Source organism: Kwoniella mangroviensis (assembly GCF_000507465.2).
Source record: "Kwoniella mangroviensis CBS 8507 chromosome 1 map unlocalized Ctg01, whole genome shotgun sequence".
Lineage (NCBI taxonomy): Eukaryota > Fungi > Basidiomycota > Tremellomycetes > Tremellales > Cryptococcaceae > Kwoniella > Kwoniella mangrovensis.
The window spans coordinates 3,303,449-3,323,250 of NW_027062533.1; the positions used below are offsets into that span (position 1 = coordinate 3,303,449).

The following is a 19,802-nucleotide window of genomic DNA, read 5'->3' on the forward strand; positions in this document are numbered from 1 at the left end:
ACCGAATCAAGATGATTAAAACAACCACTTCATCATCCTCATCTTCAACACCACCTCATTCTCATTCTCAAGCACGACACAAAACTAAGACCTCATTGGATTTCATTTGTTCGCCTCATTCATCTTCGACTACGTCGACACCCACTCCCGATAGTCCTACGGCTAAGCGAAGGAAAACAAGAGAAGATTCACCCTCATACATGTCGCCAAGACCTTCTTCACCACAACCTACTTTCGCCTTCCCATCATCATCATCATCATCATCAAATATAATGACTAACGGTAATACTAGCAAAAAGACTTTGGAAAGTTTACCTAGAGAACTGTTAGCTTTAGTTGGTTTTTACTTGGTCATCGAGGATACAGATGTTTCTGAGGAACAGGACGAGGTGAAGAAATATGATAAACATCCATCAAAATTATTACCATTATTATTCGTTTCCAAAACTATATACGAACAGATATGTTTCGATAACAACCCACACCTTTATAACAGATTGTTTAGAGCTACATTCGATATTCAAGCTTTAGATAGGAGATATCAATGGATGAAGAAGAACCTCACCAAACCTTCTCCCGCTTCCAACTCAACCAGCGATAGTACCACAACGTCAACAACAAATGCGAATGCAGATTCCACAGGAAATTCATCAATATCCAAACCAGATGGAAAGAACAGGAAAATTTTCGATCTCTTTTCAGATCCTAGGAGCTGGGCGATCGATTATAGGACGAGATGGGAACAATCATATAGGATGAGACAGGTATCGAAGCAATCGAGAATCGAGATTCCCGGTATATGCGATAAAGAAGCCTATGTAGCGGATTTGTGGAACGTATGGTTCTTGCTGACTGAGAATGGTGAGTCTCGTCTTATCCCGGCGTCTATGTGAAAGGGAGATCTGCGTAAAGACGGTTCCCGGTTGTCCGGCCTTGTGAGTGGACAATGCGCTGACGTGTCACTTTTTTGTCAGATGGTGAAAACACTAGATTCCTCGATACGCAGTGCGACCTTCGAGGCTTCATTCTTGCCTTTTACAAAGAGAATTTGTTGAAAGAGTCATTGGTACCTGGATACCCGAGAGATACGGGTGACAAGGCTTTGGCTGTATGGTGTTGTCTTTTAGCTGGGATAGGTGAGTAACCAATCTCCCACGCAATGTGAACACCGAATCCTCTTCACGACTTATGGTCGATGCTGATTCTGGTGCATCGTGAACTGTAGACGACATCGGAGAAGATTCACCCGCAGAAGTCGATGAGAAGATATTCATGCTCCGACCGTATGTGTTTGCATGTGCCAAGGTGAGTTTGTAGTGTCATGTCTTCACAAAGTATCCTCTCATCAGCTGTATTCACTGATGTGATCTACGGCACAACAGTACGACATCCACTACGCTCCATGGCATTATCGCAAACTCCCCTTCTGTCCACCAGGATGTGAAGAGCACGAGACCGACGCCTCGATACGTATCAAAGCTATGACCTACAAGCGATTCGGCTACACTTGGAAGAGGGCTCCCCCGCATTTCGTTTTGGGTGTTTACCTGGTATTTATGAGATTGTTGGAGAGACAACCGGAGAGGGTAGGATTGAAAGCTGGATCTTCGGCATTCTCTGCATCACCCTTCGAAGCTGGTTTACCAAGTCTATTTAGCATGTCGAAACTTATCCCATCGGCAGAACATGATAGGGAATGGCAGAGGAATACCATGTGTCAAGATCCACATACCTCCCCTGGGTTACCACCCTTGACATTCGCTAATCAAATTAAAGGTTTCTGGCGAGGTAAATTCCTGTTTTACGATTTCGATTTATATCGACAGATCTTAGCTGGGAATATGCGTGGGGTGTATACTGGTACTTTTGCGGAACAAGCTGCTGAAATGGAGTTGTTTGAAACTATCATTAAACTTCCCAAAGCCCAATTAGGAGGTAAAGGACCATTGTTGGCTGCTGGTTTTAAAGACGAGTTTGATGAGGATGGATCGGAACAGAGTTTGATCAAAGAAGGGTACGGGTACGAGTTGTCGAATGAAACGGAGGTGTTGGAAGAGGGTTGGACGAAAGAGATTCTGATCAGTGGAAGGGTGAGTGCGAAGTTTCTCCGGGATCGATAGAGTTTACTGTGTATATCTGGCTAGACTCGCATATACTGACTTGAGTTTGTGATACTTCAGGCGAGGACGAGTTGGGGTTGGGCCAAGATGAGGGGAAGAGTGAGATCGTGGGATGGTTTGGTCATCATGGAGATGACTTATTCGGTGAGTACCTTTGTAAAATTACACGCAGGCCACTTCCTTGTCGCTGATATCCTTCTTGAACTCTCAGCGTCACGTTATGGGCAGATGGATATGGAAAGGATACCTTCACACGGGTGGATACATGGTTGGAAGATGGAGAGATACATTCACAGCGGAGAACCTGAGGGGATACGAAGGTGCATTTGGCATGATTCGAGCTGGCGATCCCTTATACCCCGATCATTTCCCAAAGAGGATGGAAGATTCTCTAGGTGTTAATGCGAATGTCAATCATGGTCAATCTAGTAATTCCCAACAGCAACAACCGCAACGACAATCTCAGCCACAACAACAACCTCTACAAGCTCAATCATCGCAGTCGCAAAGAGCTCAGCAACTTCAACAGGCTTCGACCCCACTTTCGAGTTCCATTGGAAGTGGAGGCAGCACTCAGACAGGAACTGGACCACAGCACGGTCCCTCTCAGCAGAATCGAAGATCTTCACAGAGTCCTACTGCAGCTCAGCGGTCGGAAGGAGAGGCGGGGGCAAGTGCGAGGAGAAATGGGGATGGAGCGGGTGATGCCAAGGAGAATAACAGGGAAGGACAGAAGGACTAGAACCAGGTGGGGTGATTTTCGAAGTGGTACTTATCAACATAACGCCAACATTTAAGTGTCGGAGAAAGGCGCATTCATCGGTCCGCTGAGGTCCTTGAAGCTCTTGCCTTACAGTAAAACAAATAGTATAGCTATAGTATCATGCTGTGAAGATGATGAGATGTAATTAACCATCCTTACACGTTCTCGGTCCTCCCCACTTTGCGTCAGTGTAGCTTTGTGCCGGCCATTCCCTCGGTCTTGCTGTCATCAATCGAGAAGCTAAGGCTACAAAGGAAGGATTAAGCGCCGAGTCCCATTCCGTAGCATCCAGAAAAACGGCGCTCTGATCTTCTGGGCTGTTTATATGACGTATAAATCTGGGAATGTTTAGATAATCCTACCCAAAAAAAGAGGAGGTGATCGAGATTGAGGGCGTTAGATCAGGATATGGGTCAGGTTAATCTGTTAAACCCATTTCATGACGTAGGATCTGCATTTCGTATCCGCATAAATAGTGAATGGTAGTTACATCGACCATTCAGACAAAGGGAGTTGTTCTATCCATGTCTATCGCTGAATAACATACTATATACCTCCAAGATACATCAATAGAGTATACCCATATCCTATCATTTTTATATAAGCGAAAGTCCAAGTAAAATAACATGGTTTGGCAAGTGGATTTGAAAGGAAAGACGATCGTAGTCACTGGAGGTAATCGAGTGAGTCAATGGTCGCCTCGAAAGTGGTTTACAAGTGTTTTGTACTGATCGACGAATAAATGGGTGTTAGGGAATCGGTTTGGCAATCAGTGAACAAGTTGCTCAAGGTAGGTATATGTTCCACGATCTTTTCAGTCTAGTCTGACTGAAGTGGTGCGTCGATTGATGGTCTTCCAGCTGGTGCCCACGTCGCGATCATTTATCGATCGAGTAAAGATGCTCCTGAAGTAGCTAAGAAGATCTCCGAAAAGTACGGTGTCCACTGCGAGGTATGTAAACTCATCAAATCTTCATATCGTCTCTAATTCTTGACACGATCAAAGATGATGTGAGGAAGACTGGCTGACAGCTTGAGCAGGCATATCAAGCAAATGTGGCTGATCAACAAGCTATCACCGATTTATTCAAGAAGATATACTTTGATGTTGGACCTATCGGAGGTGTAGTTTGCAACGCAGGTAAGTTGACAAATTAATCTACCCGTATCATTTACCTCTTGCTAGTCATCCTGATCCTGGTAATTTCTTTGTCTTTGTTGTCGTGAAGCTGATAGGGAATGTATTTAGGTATAAACTACAAGAAAGACGCTTTGGAATATACCAAAGAAGACTTCGATAATCATTTTGGACCTAACGTATGGGGTGTGTTCACCTGCGCTCAGGCCGCTCAAAGATTATGGAAGGAACATGATTATAAGAATGGAAGAATCGTTTTCGTCTCCTGTGAGTTGAATGATCCGACCAGCCCACATACGAGCTACCCACTTTCGTTCAGTCGAGAGGGAAGGAAAAAATTGACCTAGGTTTTCTTATACTGTTGTAGCTGTATCTGGAACCATTGCCAACAAGGGTGAAGTTCAGGCTTTCTACAACCCTACTAAAGTGAGATCAATCTGCGTTTCCTCTTTTTGCTACCTACCTCCCATCATTCCGTGACAGTAGCTAAACGTGATATCCCCTGATCAGGCAGCCATCAACTCCCTTGCAAAGACCTTGGCAATGGAATGGGCACCGTATGGAACTCTTGCGAGTTTACTTTCTCATCTCCCTTCATTTCGCCCCCCAACACCACACTGATACCCTACTATGTGCCTATAGGTCAACGTCCTTTCCCCTGGGTATGTCCTCACCGATATGAACTCTAACTTGAGAGACGACAAGGGACTGCGAGAAAAGGTTGCATCCGATGTGATGTTGAACAGAATCAGTGAACCTTACGAACAGGCTGGCACTGTGGTCTTCTTCTTGTCAGACTATGCTTCTTGTGAGTAATCTTTTCTTCTTGACAAGGTGTATTATTTCTCCAGAAATTCTGACGTTCTATATGGATGATCGTTCGAATAGACATCACTGGAACGCAGTTGATCGTAGATGGAGGTTTACACCACTGGTAAAAGACACGCAGTTTTTGATGAGTGAAATGCATGTCAGTTAGAGTAGCAGATTGTACTGGGTTCCAGGCGACAGAAGGGACCGATCGCGAGGCCCGCTTTCTCCAGTTCTGCCATTCAAATGACCTTGTGTCTCAGTCTATGACAATGCGAAGCTGCCTTCATTACATATGGCTTGGTCATTACCCACAATCTGAATATTGCTTATTCATCTTTGCTTGTTGAGCATTTATTGATACCATCGGTGATATGTGATAGAGCATGATAAACGAGGTGATCACTTTTGCCCCCTTAGTAACTGGTGCACGTTGAGGTACTTTATATACTGGTATGTATTGTTTGCTGGCATTGATTTCTTATTCTTCTGATACTCTGAACTCTCGGCCGTACATATTGTAATCACCAAAATCGGGTTCGACCGATGCGGCAGCTAGGACATGACCGATACCGTAAGATCCGGACTGGGCAGAAACTATAAATAGCCCGTGAATCCAGTATGGTGTGATGTGATGTGGTGATGGTATCCTCGGAAATTGTTCGTACTGTAATATCCTGGTCAAAGTCTATGTAAATTGCAATCCATCTAATGTGTATAGTATATCACCAAGAAAATAATCGATATCAACCTCACGAATAGTATATCTTACCAGATCGTACTGTATACCTTGTCATCGCAAAGGATGGCCGAAACGAGGGCGGATGAAGTTGGCCTAGAACGCTCTCTAACTACTCCAAATGACCCAGAAAGGGCAGACTCATCTGATCAAGCACCATTGAGTCCGAATGGTCCTAGCGAAACCCAAAATGATCAGCATCCTATCATTCTACCTTCCGATACGCAGACTCCACAGTTTCAAGGTTTGGATCATATCCAGACGAATTTCACTACCGCGTCGAATAAGCCGTATTCTGTATTTACAGATGGACAGAAATGGTTTATAGTGATTTTCAGTGCTTTGGGCGCTATCTTCTCGTACGTATACGCTGTTTTCACCGAATGGACATTGTTGTGTGGTCGTTGTTTCAGAATGACAAAGAAGGATACATGTCATGTGCTGATCCAAATTGTGGTATGGTACATATTGCAGACCAATATCCACGAATATCTACGTGCCTGCTATACCTACATTGGCCAAGGCTTTTAATACAACTACTGAGAAGATTAATCTGACTGTTACGATTTACTTGTGAGTGCCAGGTTTCCAGCAGCCATGTGGTATTGAGAAAAGAGGCTTACAATCGTACGTGTATGTAGAGTATTTCAAGCTCTTACACCTTCTTTATGGGGTTCAGCAGGGGATTCTTTCGGAAGAAGGTAAGTTATATATATATACCATCTAGTACAGCCTTGATTCCATCAATGAGCTTACTCTGATGATTTCGATTATAGACCCGTTTTCATACTTTTATTATCGATATACCTCTTATCATGTATTGGAACGGCCTTATGTCCAACGTCAGCATATTGGTTGTTGATGTTAATGAGGGTATTACAAGCTAGTGGAGGTTCAGCTCTGATAGCGATTGGTACAGGGGTGGTAGCTGATATAGCTATGCCTCATGAGAGAGGAAGGTATCTGGGTTTGTTCAATCTTGGTACGACTGTTGGTCCTGCTCGTACGTGACTAAGGTCTGCTTATTGAAACTGAATTGCTGAGAAGCTTGCTGATCGATGTATGACTTATGATATTTGATAGTTGGTCCACTGTTGGGAGGAATCTTCGCGTTTACCCTGGGATGGCGATCGATCTTCTGGTTTTTGTGTATATTTTGCGCTTGCGTATTGATACCTATGATCTTGTGAGTCTGATTTGACTGTCTTGGGAAACGAACGGGAAATTTCAGAGAGACTGATACTGGTTTGTTACTAGCTTCTTCCCTGAAACACTACGTACTCTAGTTGGGGATGGGTCCCTTCCTCCACCTCTGATCAATTGTACACCCGCTGCACTGATGAGAAGGAAGAGGGAATTGAGGGAATTAAAAGAGAAGGGTGAAGATCCAGAACAAATGACTTCAAAACGTGTTAAAGTGAGTCATTCCACCTCTTTCGACAGTAAGCGATCTTTGTGCTTATAATCATTCTTATGGTCAGTTTAACCCATTAGCATCGTTTTTGCTTTTCTTGGAACCTGAGATAGCGTTGATATTCACTTGGTCATCTTTGTATTATGCCTTTTGGTATGCCATCTTGTGAGTTGAAATCATCTCTTTACTACCAGGTATGATTACAGATGGGACGCCGAGTGCTGATTTTACGAGTGTGAACTATCAGAACCGTCTTTACTACGCTCTTGGAAGATCAGTACAAAGTCAACGAATTTGTCATTGGTCTATGCTATCTGTAAGTCCCGTCCATTTTATATTCGCAGCGACCGGTGGCAAGACCGATGCTGAATTGAGTTGGTAGACCCGGTGGTGTCGGAGCGGGTATATCGGGATTCTTGACTGGAAGAATTATGGATATCTTCTACCAGAAGGAGAAAAGACGTGTTGGAGGTGATCATCGTCATTCTCCAGATGAGTTCAAACTGGAAAAAGTCAGGTTTATGATTCTACCTTATCATATTGGGTGAGTTGATGCCGATCTACGTACTTTATTGAGCATAATGAGGCTGATATTGCTCATTTCTCATGTCTAGTATATTGCTCGCTGCGACGATAGCTTTGGCATGGTCGACCCAAACTCATACGCATATTGCTGTACCGATTATTCTAAACTTCTTCATTGGTATCGGAACGGGTTTCCTCACTACAAGTAAGCTCGATAAATCGGACTGGAAAAGGTTGAAGCTTATGGATTCATTGCTTTACAGCAACTATATACGGCATCGATTTATTCACAGGTCAAGGTGGAGCCGTCACAGCTACAGTGAGTTATACTTTGTCATTCATATATGATATCCAACCGGACCACTGATGTATGCTCGATAGTTCAACTTGATCCGATGTGCTCTGGGAGCAGTGACCACGTCGACCGTCCAGCTGATCGTCAATCGGATGGGCTCTGGATGGTGTTTCGTCCTACTAGGTGGGATATGTCTGCTTGCTACGCCCATGCCGTTCGTGATTCTGAGGTATGGTCCTGGGTGGAGGCAGAAGAGGCGAGAAAGCAATGAAGAAAAGAGGTCGCAGGAGACTAATGCTCGGAATGTCACTGCTTCGACGAAGTGATGTTTCATCGATCATAAATATGTAGATCAGATGGGTATACTTGAAGCCTTGTTGTACTAACAATACTTACGAGTTGAAATGCATGGTACTGTACATCCACATGCAGTCGAAAATACGAAGAACGACGGTGTGCCACTTGTATGTGTGGAATGAACGCACAGACCGTCCGAGATGAGGTAATCCATCCGATCCATCACATCAAACCAACGTGACTGCCTTTGGGGTCGATATGATGATCAGTACCGTATCCTGTGTACCGTGTACCGTGTACTCTTGCAACTCCTCACTCTGTTCTCTTTCGACCTGTCTTCATCCATCTTCCTCTTGACAATCGTGTTATATACCCACACCTCCCCCTCTTCTTGATGGAGAACAATCAGAGAGATTCTTGATCGATCCTCTTGTACATACACTACGTGCTGTACATTCATATCCTCACATTCCGCAGCCGGACACGTTTATACCGTTCACTTCTCATAGACCACTCCTCCCTTTCCTCACTCATCGACCATCTCATCTTGACTTCTTGACCGTTGATATCTCTCGCCTCTTCCCCTATCATACCCCTCATACCTTCATACAATCAATCGACTGACACAAGGTAGTCTCCCACACCCGTCATGCCCAAAAACGATACCCCGCGAAGTACACTCACCCACATTGGAGGTTGGAAGTTGGGTAAGACCTTAGGCAGAGGCGCTTATGGTGAATCCCATGCCTTTCTGACCTTCTAAAATCAAGCTGATTCTGCCTTCTATCCTTAGCTCACGTTCGACTCGCCACTCATCCAAATGGTCATAAAGCTGCATGCAAGATCCTTCCCGCCCTTCACCATACCCCCGGGAGAGAAGTCAGCTGGGACGAGACCATAGATGCTGTCGAAGCGCATAAGGAAGTTGTTCTCCTCAGAGGACTCTCCGGGGCCGGTGTACCTGGTATAGTAGGCTTGGAGGGTGTGATGGAAGATGGTGGATGGACGTAAGCTAGAGGTAGACCGGAACCGTAGATGCCACCAGAGCTGACGTGAGATCTGGCAACTTAGCTACGTCTTTCTCACTCTCTATCCTGCTTCTGCTTCCGCTTATTCTACACCGTGGAATCAACACCATTTCATTCCCTTCTTCAGAAGACTTTTACAGACTATCGATATCCTACACCAGCTCAACATCAGTCACGAGGATTTGAAACGATCTAATGTCCTAGTTGACGAGTATGGTTTGCCGGCTGTAGTCGACTTTGGCTTCTCACATTTCAGACCTGATGGAGGTAAAGTCCGAAGTGCAGGAGGTACTTTAGATTACTCAAGTCCCCAGAAAGCAGCTGTAAGTCGCGTACTTTCCTACAGTAAAGGTTCAAGGCTCGTTGACCTCTATGTACGAAAAATAGGACCATCTGTATGACCCCAAACCAAACGATGTTTGGTCTCTTGGTATACTCGCCATGAAGCTGCTTGGTATCCCTCATCCATTTACCAGACATCGACCTCAGGAAGAAAGTAGTGCCATCAAACAACGTATCATCGAAGGTAGAGCGAGATTCAGGTTCGGATCTGATGATTCACTCCCTGGTGGTATCGCGGAAGTCATCATGGGCATGCTGGAGCTGGAACCGGAGAAACGATGGACAGTGAGTATCCCCTTCGTGCTTCAGATGGTCTTGTGATTCTCATTGTCAATTGTAGATCTCTCAGGTTCTTCAACATCCCTCCCTACAGCCCTTTCAAGCAGAACCCCGACCATTCTCACTCCCTTCAGGCGATCTTTCGTATATGCACAAGGTCGACCCGTCGGTAGTGGACGACCTGTGCTTCCTCGCTTATCTGAACAATCACTTCTACTTGTGTGAAAGTCCTCTCAAGATCATCCAGCGATTGCAAGGAAAACACCCATGCTGGGAGAAGACATGGGCGAGTTTCTTGGCCGCTTGGTCGAAAAGAGCTGAAATGGATTGGGAAGATATTCCTAAGACGATCACGCCTTTGAGAACTCGAAGCTGTAAGATAGCACATTCGTCAATGACTCTACAGCTGAAATTCGACCAGCTGAAACTCGACCATATAGTACCTGCTGCAAGAAGTGACAAAGTCGAACCAATCCCCAGAGGTCCGCTCAAAGAAATCCATCTTACACCTGAGGTATGTGGCGGTCCGTACAGTAGATGCGGATGCAGTTTTGCTGAGGTATCAACAATTCAAAATTGCAGAATGTCAAAACACCTGTGCCAGCTCAAGCCACTGGAGGGGTAAATGGAAAACACCAGAAGGAGAACCTTCCTCCTAAACAGCCTCGGAAATCTCGAATATACGGGATGAAGACCAGGGGAGAATCTTCGAGGAATGTGCTCGGCGAGGTCGACCGTCAAGAATCACATGAACAGCAGAAAGTTCCTAAAATCAAGGTTACTGCGGAAGATCAAGCTATTAAATCTAATAAGAACCCTCAACCCAGTGGGAAGGGCAAAAAGTTAAGTCATTTGAAAAATCACTTGTAGCACGTAAGCGACTTCAATAGCTAACGCTTGATTGATCTTAAGAAAAATAACCTCAACGTATATCATAATGAAACATCGGCTCCACCCTATTCCACTGCCACAATTCTTGTCAACAAAGTTTCCTCCAATACTGAAACAACCTTGGCCTCGTCTGCTGTTGCTGGATCGACCTCTGAAAATGCTATCATCGTCGATAGTAGTTATCCTACTAGAGCCCAAGAAAGGGAAACCCCCAAGGCCACCAGAGCTAAGAAAGCAGCCAAAGGAAAGGGTCCTAAAAGGGGGAAAGAGAACGAGACCGCTAATGCGTAAGCTTAGCTCTGATAGGACATCTCATATTAGGAATACGCTTGCTGATAAGATGGAGGCAATGTAGTAATCGAAATAACGGTAGAGGCAAAGCGAGTGAAAGTGGAACTGCTCATGCGGGAGAGCAGATGAAGGGTAAGTTTTTCAACTCGGGCTATGCACAGTTTACAGCTTATCCTAACATCTCATACCTGATTAGGCCTCGATCTCGCAGCGAATCAACCTAGAGGACCTCGAAGACGATCACCCCGATTCGAAGGCAGAGATAAGGAACAGGTGGCTTGGAAGGCTTAGTACCAAAAAAGTCAAACAGTAGACATAAGTTGAGATGGAAGAGAAACCATGATATGGTGATGACGAATAGACCCGATGAGTTAGTTATAGCGTATAACCTGTTGTATCACCTTTTTCCACCTCCTGTGAATAGTATTCAATTTCATCGTAACGAGCCTTATGACAATCTGTAGTGTTCTTTGAGCGTTGTGATGTCAACTTGACGAGAAAAGAGAACAAAAGGGGATGAAACGAGATGTGACAAACGGAAGTAAGACTGAATCGTCATGGCATACATTCGTGAAGGTCATACTTTCATTAAGACGCATGCTAGACATATAGTCATACGTTTACGCAATACAAACGATTATTACAGTAAGATAGTCCGTTATCCACATCCTATTACTTTTCACTGCAACGCCCAGAATAAGATATCGACAATCTTATACCACTAATTCTCGGAAACAGATAACAAAGGAATATTGTTCCTAGTCAAACTTGAATTCCTTCTCTTTTCATTAAATCCAAATGCACCTCCGAAATTGAACATTTTCAAATTTTCTTCTTCTTCTTCTTCTTCCGCTATATCACCTGGACCAGAATGATGATGATAGTGTTCGTTTGGATCTAGATGATATCCCTCAGGAGCTAAAGAATATCCACTTTCCCTCTTTTCTTTTTCTTTTTCTTGTGATTTTCGGGCATCGGTGAGATTCAAAGAATGATCTAAGACAGTTGATAAATCTCCTAAACCAATTTCGTGGGACGTAGTTGACGAAATAGGTGAGAAGAGATCTCTGAATTCCTCTTCGACGAATATCCTAGTTTGTTCTGATATCACGTTCTACCCAAACAAAAATCATCATGATGAGTATGTGTCGTTGACAATGGTACTCTGATGACTCACCAGAGCATCCGATACATTCCAACTTCTCATCATATCGTCATCTTCGTTATTATCATCTCCAAACAAGTTTTCACCATCGTTATTACCATTCTCATACCCATTGATCAACCTAACCATCTTCATTGACTTCCTAGTCATCTCACACAACTTATCATTCTTCACTCTAATTTCCCTCAAAGCAGATTCTCCTCTTCGTCCATTGACTCCGCCACCACTTAGAGTATTTCCTCTCAAGGGGTTCTTGCCTTGAGGTGAAATAGGACTATGGGAAGGGGAGAATGTAGGGAAATTGCTACTGGTAGCCGAGAGAATCTGGTTTGGTGTAGATAACAGGTGAACGATTGCTCCTCCATTCGCTTTACTACTAGCATTTGCGATTTTCTCATTCGTTAAATTTCTGATGTCTCCAGCGGAAGATGGAAATCTACGATGCATCCCTCCTGCCCCAGTATCTCCTCCTGAGGTATTCTGGAAAACTTCGAAAGCAGGTCTGGAGACTCTCCTAGCAGATAAAGCGGAGAACGAAGGTCTGACCATACCTCCGTTACCACTTCCTCCCGATTGTGAATGATGATTACCTCCAGAAAGAGAAGATTGACTTGGCATCCTACCGTGTGATCCGATTCTATTGGACGTAGGCGGTGTACTGCCACTGAAAGGAGTTAAGAATTGTTGAGTTTGACTTGGCATTCTGGAATGTTGACCGTTCTTTATATATTCCGGAGTAAGCTTCGTACTCGACGTTCTTGAATGACCATGACCCTGACCCGGAGTAGAATCTAGACCTAATCCAAATCCTGACATATCAGGATAAGTCGCACTGGGTAATCTCGAATGACCGAATGATGCTGAGGGCGTTCTAGCAGATGAGATTCGCCGGGCTCTACCTGACATGCTTTGCGATGTCATAGGTGGATTCGATAATTTCCCTCCGGCTCCTAGGCTGGGTGAAGGTGGTGCAGACCTTTCGACTTCTTCATGTACGTTCAATAAGACTAATTGTAGTTTGTACCTGAGATCAATCATGATTGGGTTCTTGTGCAGACAAATCAATTCGAATAGACTCCACATTATCCAATCTACGATTCTGGGCGAAGGGTTGATAAGTGATGAATCGGCGAAAGAGGCATCTCCATCTTCGATGACTCGTAGTAGATACGAAGATATATAGGTCCATAAACCTTTAATGGAGGATATACTTTCTGAAGCTCGGATGAAGATAATTTTGACTATCTGTACAGTCAGCAGAACGGTCGCCGCTATAACTTGATTCGTGGTGACCGTCTTGACGGTTTTGGTCTTATGTCGATCTCGCGATTTCAAGACATAAGCTAATAACCTTATCCATAGACTACCATATACAGCTTCTCGATCGACTTCTTCAGGAGGTTCCAGTAACAGACACAGAGGTAAGACCAAAGAAGCCAACAAACTTGCGGAAGGTGGTTGTCGTTCGAGAGCACCTAAAGCGTCACCTCTGAGGAATACCGCAGCTGCGAGTAATTTCACCGCACTCGAACGGAGTGGTACGATAAATGCCATACTTTCTTCAGCGGCAGAAGCCAACATCCTCACAGCCGGTTCCACGTAGTTCTCAACGATGATCGAGGTGATCTCGCCATCTAGGTTGAAGGAAGACCGTTTGATCAGGGCAGTTATCGAATCTAACACACCGGAAAAATCGACAACAGCAATGAACATCCTGAACAAAGGCGCGATATCCCTTAAGAAAGGTGTAGGCTTCGACGATGACAGGTGAGTCTTGGCAAGGAAGCTGACAATACTCGATGCGGCCGGACCAACAGATTCAGGTTGACGTTTCAATAGATCGAGAACCATGTCCAAAGTACGTTTCGTAGCTGAAGCACCCAGTTGACCGCCAGATCTCGCAAATGATTCAACTAGGAATACGTATTCTCTTCGTGCGGCTGTCCAGTCTGAGGTGGACTCATTGGACCCAGGATGGAAGGCCGTTATAGCTGCTTCATCTCCTGTTTTCCCCTTCTGGATTACCGATCCCAGTACTTCTACTCCTTCTCTGAGCAATTCTTGACTCGGTGGATGTTCTGATATATGCGGCACTAGCCCTGAAAGTAATCTGAGGAAATTCGCTGCCCGTCTAGTAGCTGGATTAGCCGCTATGACAGTGACGAAAAGCTTGATGATGTTTTCTTTTGAGAAGATGGTCTCTTCCAATGTAATTGCTGAGACTTGCTTGAGCGAGTGTTTCTCGGAAAAAGCCTGCCCCAAATCGGACAAGGCGATTTCGGGACCGGATAACATTTGAACCAAGGCATCGATTTCTTCTTGGTTGTTCAGATCCTTGATGCCAGAGGAGACACCGGAAGATTCCGAATTCCCTCTTGATAGACTTGATAACAACATGTATACCTCTGAAGGATCGTGTTCCCCTTCCGAGATGACCACACAAGTCTGATAGACGAAAGAATCTTGATGTATCCGATAGAAACTCCTCGAAGCGTATTCGATACAATCCTTCAAAGCTGAACTTCCTCCTGAATAGGTGTCGTATACAGATCTCATGATGGTTGAGAAACCCATAGAAGCAAATAGTCGCCTGAATCTGGCGGAACAGAGCATAAACACTCGCATAGCGTGCGAAGCAACTAGTAGATCTTTCTGACCATGGATTTGGAGTATATTACCGACGTTAGACAGAAAATGTCGCAATTCTGCTCGATCGTTGTAATTCCTATTGACAGCCGAGAACAGTGTCGAAATCAAGACCAGCCAAGCTCGAGCGAAGGGAAGGTGGGGTATCGAGTCTCGGATCTGCAGATTCGATAGCATCTTCTTGAACAGGTACACTTCTCGTGGATTTGCGCGTAAACTCTCTGTCAGAATCAGGAGTTGGCCCGTCTGCACGTCTATTTGACCATCTCGCCAAGGTGCATGTACCTTGAAACCACCTTCATCTTCATGAATCGATGCGGGAAGGAGTACATGTTCGGCTTTGTTCTTCCTTATGTCTCGTAATGAGAATTCGCTCGTACTCGGTACCAGTCGCGAGATGGTAGCTAATGCTAGAGCGTGATGGTCGAAATGAGGGCTATTACGCAGGACCGTTTTCAGATGACCCACTAAAGAGTTCAGCGCGGCGTAGGCGAACCCAGGCGTGAGTGTTGCAAATATGCAATTCAGTCGAGCGAGCGAATCGAGGAAAACATCTCCGAAACCTTCTGCGATGGGCCGTAACAAGCCAGTTGGGTCATCCCTCTGAAGCAATCTCACAATTTCCAGTGAAGTCGTACTGATCGGTCCGTCGATCTCTCCTGCAAGTGCTCGAGCTTGTTCGTTGATAATGGCCAGGAGAGTAGGTGAGAATACGGCTTTTCTTCTCTTGCCGGTAACAGAATTTCCAGACCCACTAGAACCTTTCCTGGTGAGGGATCTCATGGGACTGGGTGACCTTTCGACATTAACACCCTCTTGTTGATACTGCAAAGCGGGTAAGGCTGATACGGGGACCTGTTCCCAGTCCGATTTAGCTTGTAGAGATTCATCTTCACTCCATCCTAGTTCCATCAATCGCTGTCGAAGTTCTAAGGGAAGTGTCCGACCGAATTTCTTCAAGGCAGCATCTTGCACATCATGCGGTGGCACCCAATTTGGTGATCCAATCTCGGTCGCGACGAAGTCCAAGGTCTTTGAGGTGAATTGGAATACGGGTCCACGTCGATCAGTGAGGATACGCTGCGCCAGCACCTGAAATCGCCATCCGAATAGCATAGCTACCTTGCTCAGTGCGTGTGAACGAACGAAAGTATAATCGCTAATAATCAGCATAAGGCCATCGGCGATCCGACTTACCTAGTGAGATCCGAGATCATGATCGCCCGAAGTTGACCTGGAATCCTTTCGGCACATTTTTCAAGTAGAAACGTCAATCCCTTTCGCGATGGGCGAGAAGAATCGTAATAATGCCATAATTTAGGAAGAAGAGCTTCCCAGTCCTCGGTTGATAATGCTGCATGTACCGTGACTAGCAAAAAGGGAACGATTTTGGCCAAGTTCGTGTCGAAGATAGCTCTTGTTTTCTCTGACAAAATAGGTAGACTATCTCGCCTGGCTGAACCACCTGTCCACTTGCTTGGAAGCGAATTGATTATCGGCGTCGATTTACCTTGAGAATCTGCATTCGATATCATACCTTGATAAAGGGTTTTAAGAGTGAGGAGCTGCTCATCATCCGTCTTTGTCTCGGCATTTCGATAGGGTTCAGACGCAGCTAGGTCCGTAAACCATGCCAGGACAGACTTCAGCCACGTTGATCTGCGACGGACAGAATATAAGTTGGCGTCTCCTTGTCATCGAATTGATGACTTACTTCTTGATCGACATGGTAGTATCCCTCATCCTGAACAACAGTTGACATATCAAACCCTTGTATCCTTCAGGCAACGAGCCGTCTTTTTCTTCTGCTTTCAAGAAAGCTGCCAAACGCGCTTCGACATTCTCAATGAATGCCCTTAACCTACTTCCTGAGCCGGCAGGTTCATCCACCTGACCGAGAGCTTCGATCAACCCGACCAATACCGCATATCTTCCTAATTTCACATTGACCGTGACTTTTTCACCTTCTTTCCCCTTCCCTTTAGGTTGTTTGGGCCCTACATCACCGATAAGGACGATAACGACCATCTGAGGATCTGCTTGAGTCCAGTACCTCGCTGGCCCAAGGAGATCCGAGAGGGCTCTGACCAATCTGAGATGCGGTAGGAGGGTCGACAAGGAAGTTGATGCGGAACAGCTGAATAAGGGTTTATAGAATAGCTGAGGATGAGATTTGGATAGCCAGATCAGAAAGGGCCGAGCCTCTCGTAAAGGCCCGGAAGATGATGAGATGCGCTGTGACAAAGTCAGCGATCCGTTCATATCGTAAAGTACGACAGTTTGTAGTGAAGCTAACGTACCGCGAAGAGAGCAACAACACATTCTTTCCCCAAAGCCAGGAAACGTTTGTTTTGCAGAAAGGATTGAACCATCCTACAGACCGCTTCCACTGGTCCATCCGAGATCTAAATCATATGAGCCATACCCTCGTATGAATAAACTTACTACTTGTTTCGCGGCCAATTCGAAATGAGACTTCCATTCTTGTTTTGTACTATATTCCGCTATCATATCTCGATGTTCCGTTACACCAATTTTGACATCCTTTACCGGTTCCATAGCGATCCTGAACGGGTCTGATTGCTCCACTTTGCTAGGCTGTAATTTGTGACCTTGCAATTCGAGCTCAAAGAGGAATGTTGCTAACGATACAGCCAAAGAACCATCTTCGTCTGGTAGATGCTCTACCTCCGGGATCAACATGTCTCTCGCTGATCGCCATAGACGCGTCGCCAGGGGAACATCCAGAGAAGCTGATATAAGGGATGTGTATGAAGTGAAAAACAGGGAGAATGATCGGGAACGAAGGTTCAGGATCACGGGAGGAGTTGCATGTAGCAGAGGTGGGGGGTAGAAGCGCTATGGGTTTTCGTGAGTTTGCTGCCGTGACCAAATCAAGCAGATGAAACAGCTCACCTGAAGCACTTGGCATTTTTCTACCAATAACCACGGCGCGATAGAAGGCTGAGTACCGATGATCATGCCCACAGCTATCCATACCAACTCCTTATCGACTCCACCAAGGGATCCACCCAGCTCCAATGACCCTAACAGGTCTACCAGAGACGTTTCCTCCAAAGTTATTATATCACCTTCGCTCAGATCCGCCAGAAAACCATTTACCATCTGTAAATGATCTTCATTACCGTATCCTGACATCTCGACCGCATGTAGAAGTTGTATTAGCGCACATGCCAGACTCAAGAAAGCAAGAGCGGATTGAGGTCTATCCAAACCTTTGGGCAAACTCGAATCAGGATGTAGAAATCGGTTCAATAACGCCAAACCTCTATTCCTCAATTGACGATCGTTACCCAATAACGCTCTGCAAAGCCACAACCATCTTTCCAATTCTTCGTCTGCATTATCCGAAGCCCAATTTTTCACTATTACCCCAAATACCTCTAAAGCCTGTTGTCTCTCTCCGTCGGTCGATGTCGAATCTTGCAAAAAGGCGGTACCCAGTTCAGCTAATATCGCAGAATGATGAGGACACGTTCTAGACCAAGGTTTCTTTGATCTTGCAGAGGGTAGATGTTTGTGTAATTCCATTAACAGAGGCGCGAATGCCGAGAATTCAGGATCGAATGTGAATTTCTGCATGTGAGAGGAAGTATGTATAGATCCGTTATTGTGCATTGTAATCCCACTGGATTTCGTTTCTGCATTGTAAGTCGCCAAAATCGATTTCGAATTATTGTCATAACCTATCCTTGCTAATCTTCTCTTACTTTCCTCTAAACAACAAGCATCCAAGCAGACTTTCACATCTCTAGCAAATTTCCTCCTTTCCCTCGTTATAGCTTCTTTCTCCTCTTTGGACAAATCGTTCAAATCTGACAATATACCCATTATGGATTGTCTCCTATCGTTATATCCTATAACATTATCCGCAGCGTGCTTGAAACCGAATCTACCTGCTGCCTTTGACACTAAACCAGTCATCTTCTTAGCTGGATGTCTAACATGATGATGTTGAGAGGATCTCTCTTCGGCAGGCGTAGGTGCCATCACATGCGATCTGACTTGCTGCCAATGCTTCATCCCGGGCGAGACTAATTTTGTAGGTGAAGAAGTGGTAGATGTCATTAGATTGCTTGTATTGAGACGAGAAGGTTTGGGTTTAGATTTTGACTTGGGTGGGGACTTGATACCTGTTGGAGTAACTGGACGACTGACTGCGAATGATGCCGATGTCGGAGTGATTGGTCTATCACCATCTGGCATTGTCTGAGCACGATTCTTTGAGGTTTCTCGGCTCATCGGAAGCGCAGTGATCGTTTGAGCGTGAGGTCTTCCTTTGACTGGAGGGGATCTCTGTTCAGATACCATCGTTTCTGGGGATGCGATAGGTAGAAGATCCTTGCTGGAGCTTCCAGCTGGCTTGAGCAAAGGCGAGCTCTCGGGACTGACAGTATAAACATGTTCCGCATCGATGATGGAGTCGAGGGGTGATTCTCTGGGAGTAGAGATGAACTTGCTCAGTGAGCCGAACGAGGTCTGCTTCCTCAGAGACGGGTTCGTGCCAGCTGATGTAACCCGCGATGAAGTAGGCGAGCCACGTAGAGGCATCGGGGGAGGACGAGGGCCGGAGGGCACCCTCTTCCCCTGTCGGAGAGAAGGCGGTGAAGTGGGCGAACTATGATCTGCCATGATGGGTTATATAACGTCGTGATAAGCGTTATCTGCGAGTCTGGACGGCATAGCTGGAAGGTGCTCCTTTTGAGACTGGAACGAGCGCCTCACTGTGAGATGGAAGCGCTGAAATCTTGATCTGCTGTCTGAAATCAGAATATTACTTTGTATTTTGCCCTTTTCTTTTGTGATTACTCACACTCACTCGAAGTCATTTGGATACGCGTTCAACGTTGACTGACCTCCACTACTTGGCCCCATGTTCCACGTGGTACCCATGCGCCAATCCTCTGCTCTCAGGGAAGCTTTGCTTTCTTGATCGCAACCGCATTTCCATCCTCACTCCGAACCGCCTTCCCTCCCCATCAACCTCAACCCGTCAAGCAGGAAGAGGGATTCATCAATACTAGTACCAGCATCCAGC

At 45.4% G+C, this 19,802-nt stretch overlaps 5 protein-coding genes across 5 annotated transcripts; 4 read left to right on the forward strand and 1 right to left on the reverse strand.

Annotated features, from left to right (window-relative positions):
* Window positions 1-11: 11 nt before the first annotated feature.
* I203_101227 (uncharacterized protein) lies at window positions 12-2,862 on the forward strand (the record flags this gene model as incomplete). The annotated part of the gene is made up of 6 exons (XM_019146180.1): window positions 12-861; window positions 975-1,136; window positions 1,226-1,305; window positions 1,383-2,090; window positions 2,181-2,264; window positions 2,332-2,862. 6 exons carry the CDS (start codon window positions 12-14, stop codon window positions 2,860-2,862), a joined length of 2,415 nt encoding a protein of 804 aa, XP_019004739.1.
* Window positions 2,863-3,509: 647 nt separating this feature from the next.
* Window positions 3,510-4,959, forward strand: I203_101228 (uncharacterized protein; the record flags this gene model as incomplete). The annotated part of the gene is made up of 9 exons (XM_065516843.1): window positions 3,510-3,566; window positions 3,637-3,673; window positions 3,744-3,835; window positions 3,925-4,024; window positions 4,133-4,288; window positions 4,389-4,447; window positions 4,532-4,591; window positions 4,664-4,829; window positions 4,910-4,959. The coding sequence occupies 9 exons, from the start codon at window positions 3,510-3,512 to the stop codon at window positions 4,957-4,959; spliced, it is 777 nt and encodes a 258-aa protein (XP_065373661.1).
* Window positions 4,960-5,636: 677 nt separating this feature from the next.
* I203_101229 (uncharacterized protein) lies at window positions 5,637-8,130 on the forward strand (the record flags this gene model as incomplete). Its single annotated transcript, XM_019146182.1, has 12 exons — window positions 5,637-5,929; window positions 6,045-6,143; window positions 6,212-6,271; window positions 6,347-6,573; window positions 6,654-6,756; window positions 6,828-6,987; window positions 7,052-7,149; window positions 7,232-7,300; window positions 7,367-7,528; window positions 7,599-7,714; window positions 7,773-7,828; window positions 7,891-8,130. 12 exons carry the CDS (start codon window positions 5,637-5,639, stop codon window positions 8,128-8,130), a joined length of 1,683 nt encoding a protein of 560 aa, XP_019004741.1.
* Window positions 8,131-8,750: 620 nt separating this feature from the next.
* On the forward strand, window positions 8,751-11,223 carry I203_101230 (uncharacterized protein; the record flags this gene model as incomplete). Its single annotated transcript, XM_019146183.1, has 10 exons — window positions 8,751-8,835; window positions 8,895-9,108; window positions 9,173-9,452; window positions 9,517-9,756; window positions 9,812-10,124; window positions 10,191-10,264; window positions 10,333-10,527; window positions 10,663-10,928; window positions 10,997-11,064; window positions 11,129-11,223. The coding sequence occupies 10 exons, from the start codon at window positions 8,751-8,753 to the stop codon at window positions 11,221-11,223; spliced, it is 1,830 nt and encodes a 609-aa protein (XP_019004742.1).
* A 430-nt stretch (window positions 11,224-11,653) lies between these two features.
* I203_101231 (uncharacterized protein) lies at window positions 11,654-19,396 on the reverse strand (the record flags this gene model as incomplete). Its single annotated transcript, XM_065516844.1, has 7 exons — window positions 11,654-12,046; window positions 12,110-15,869; window positions 15,941-16,402; window positions 16,458-16,978; window positions 17,044-17,148; window positions 17,192-17,602; window positions 17,660-19,396. The coding sequence occupies 7 exons, from the start codon at window positions 19,394-19,396 to the stop codon at window positions 11,654-11,656; spliced, it is 7,389 nt and encodes a 2,462-aa protein (XP_065373662.1).
* Window positions 19,397-19,802: the final 406 nt, after the last annotated feature.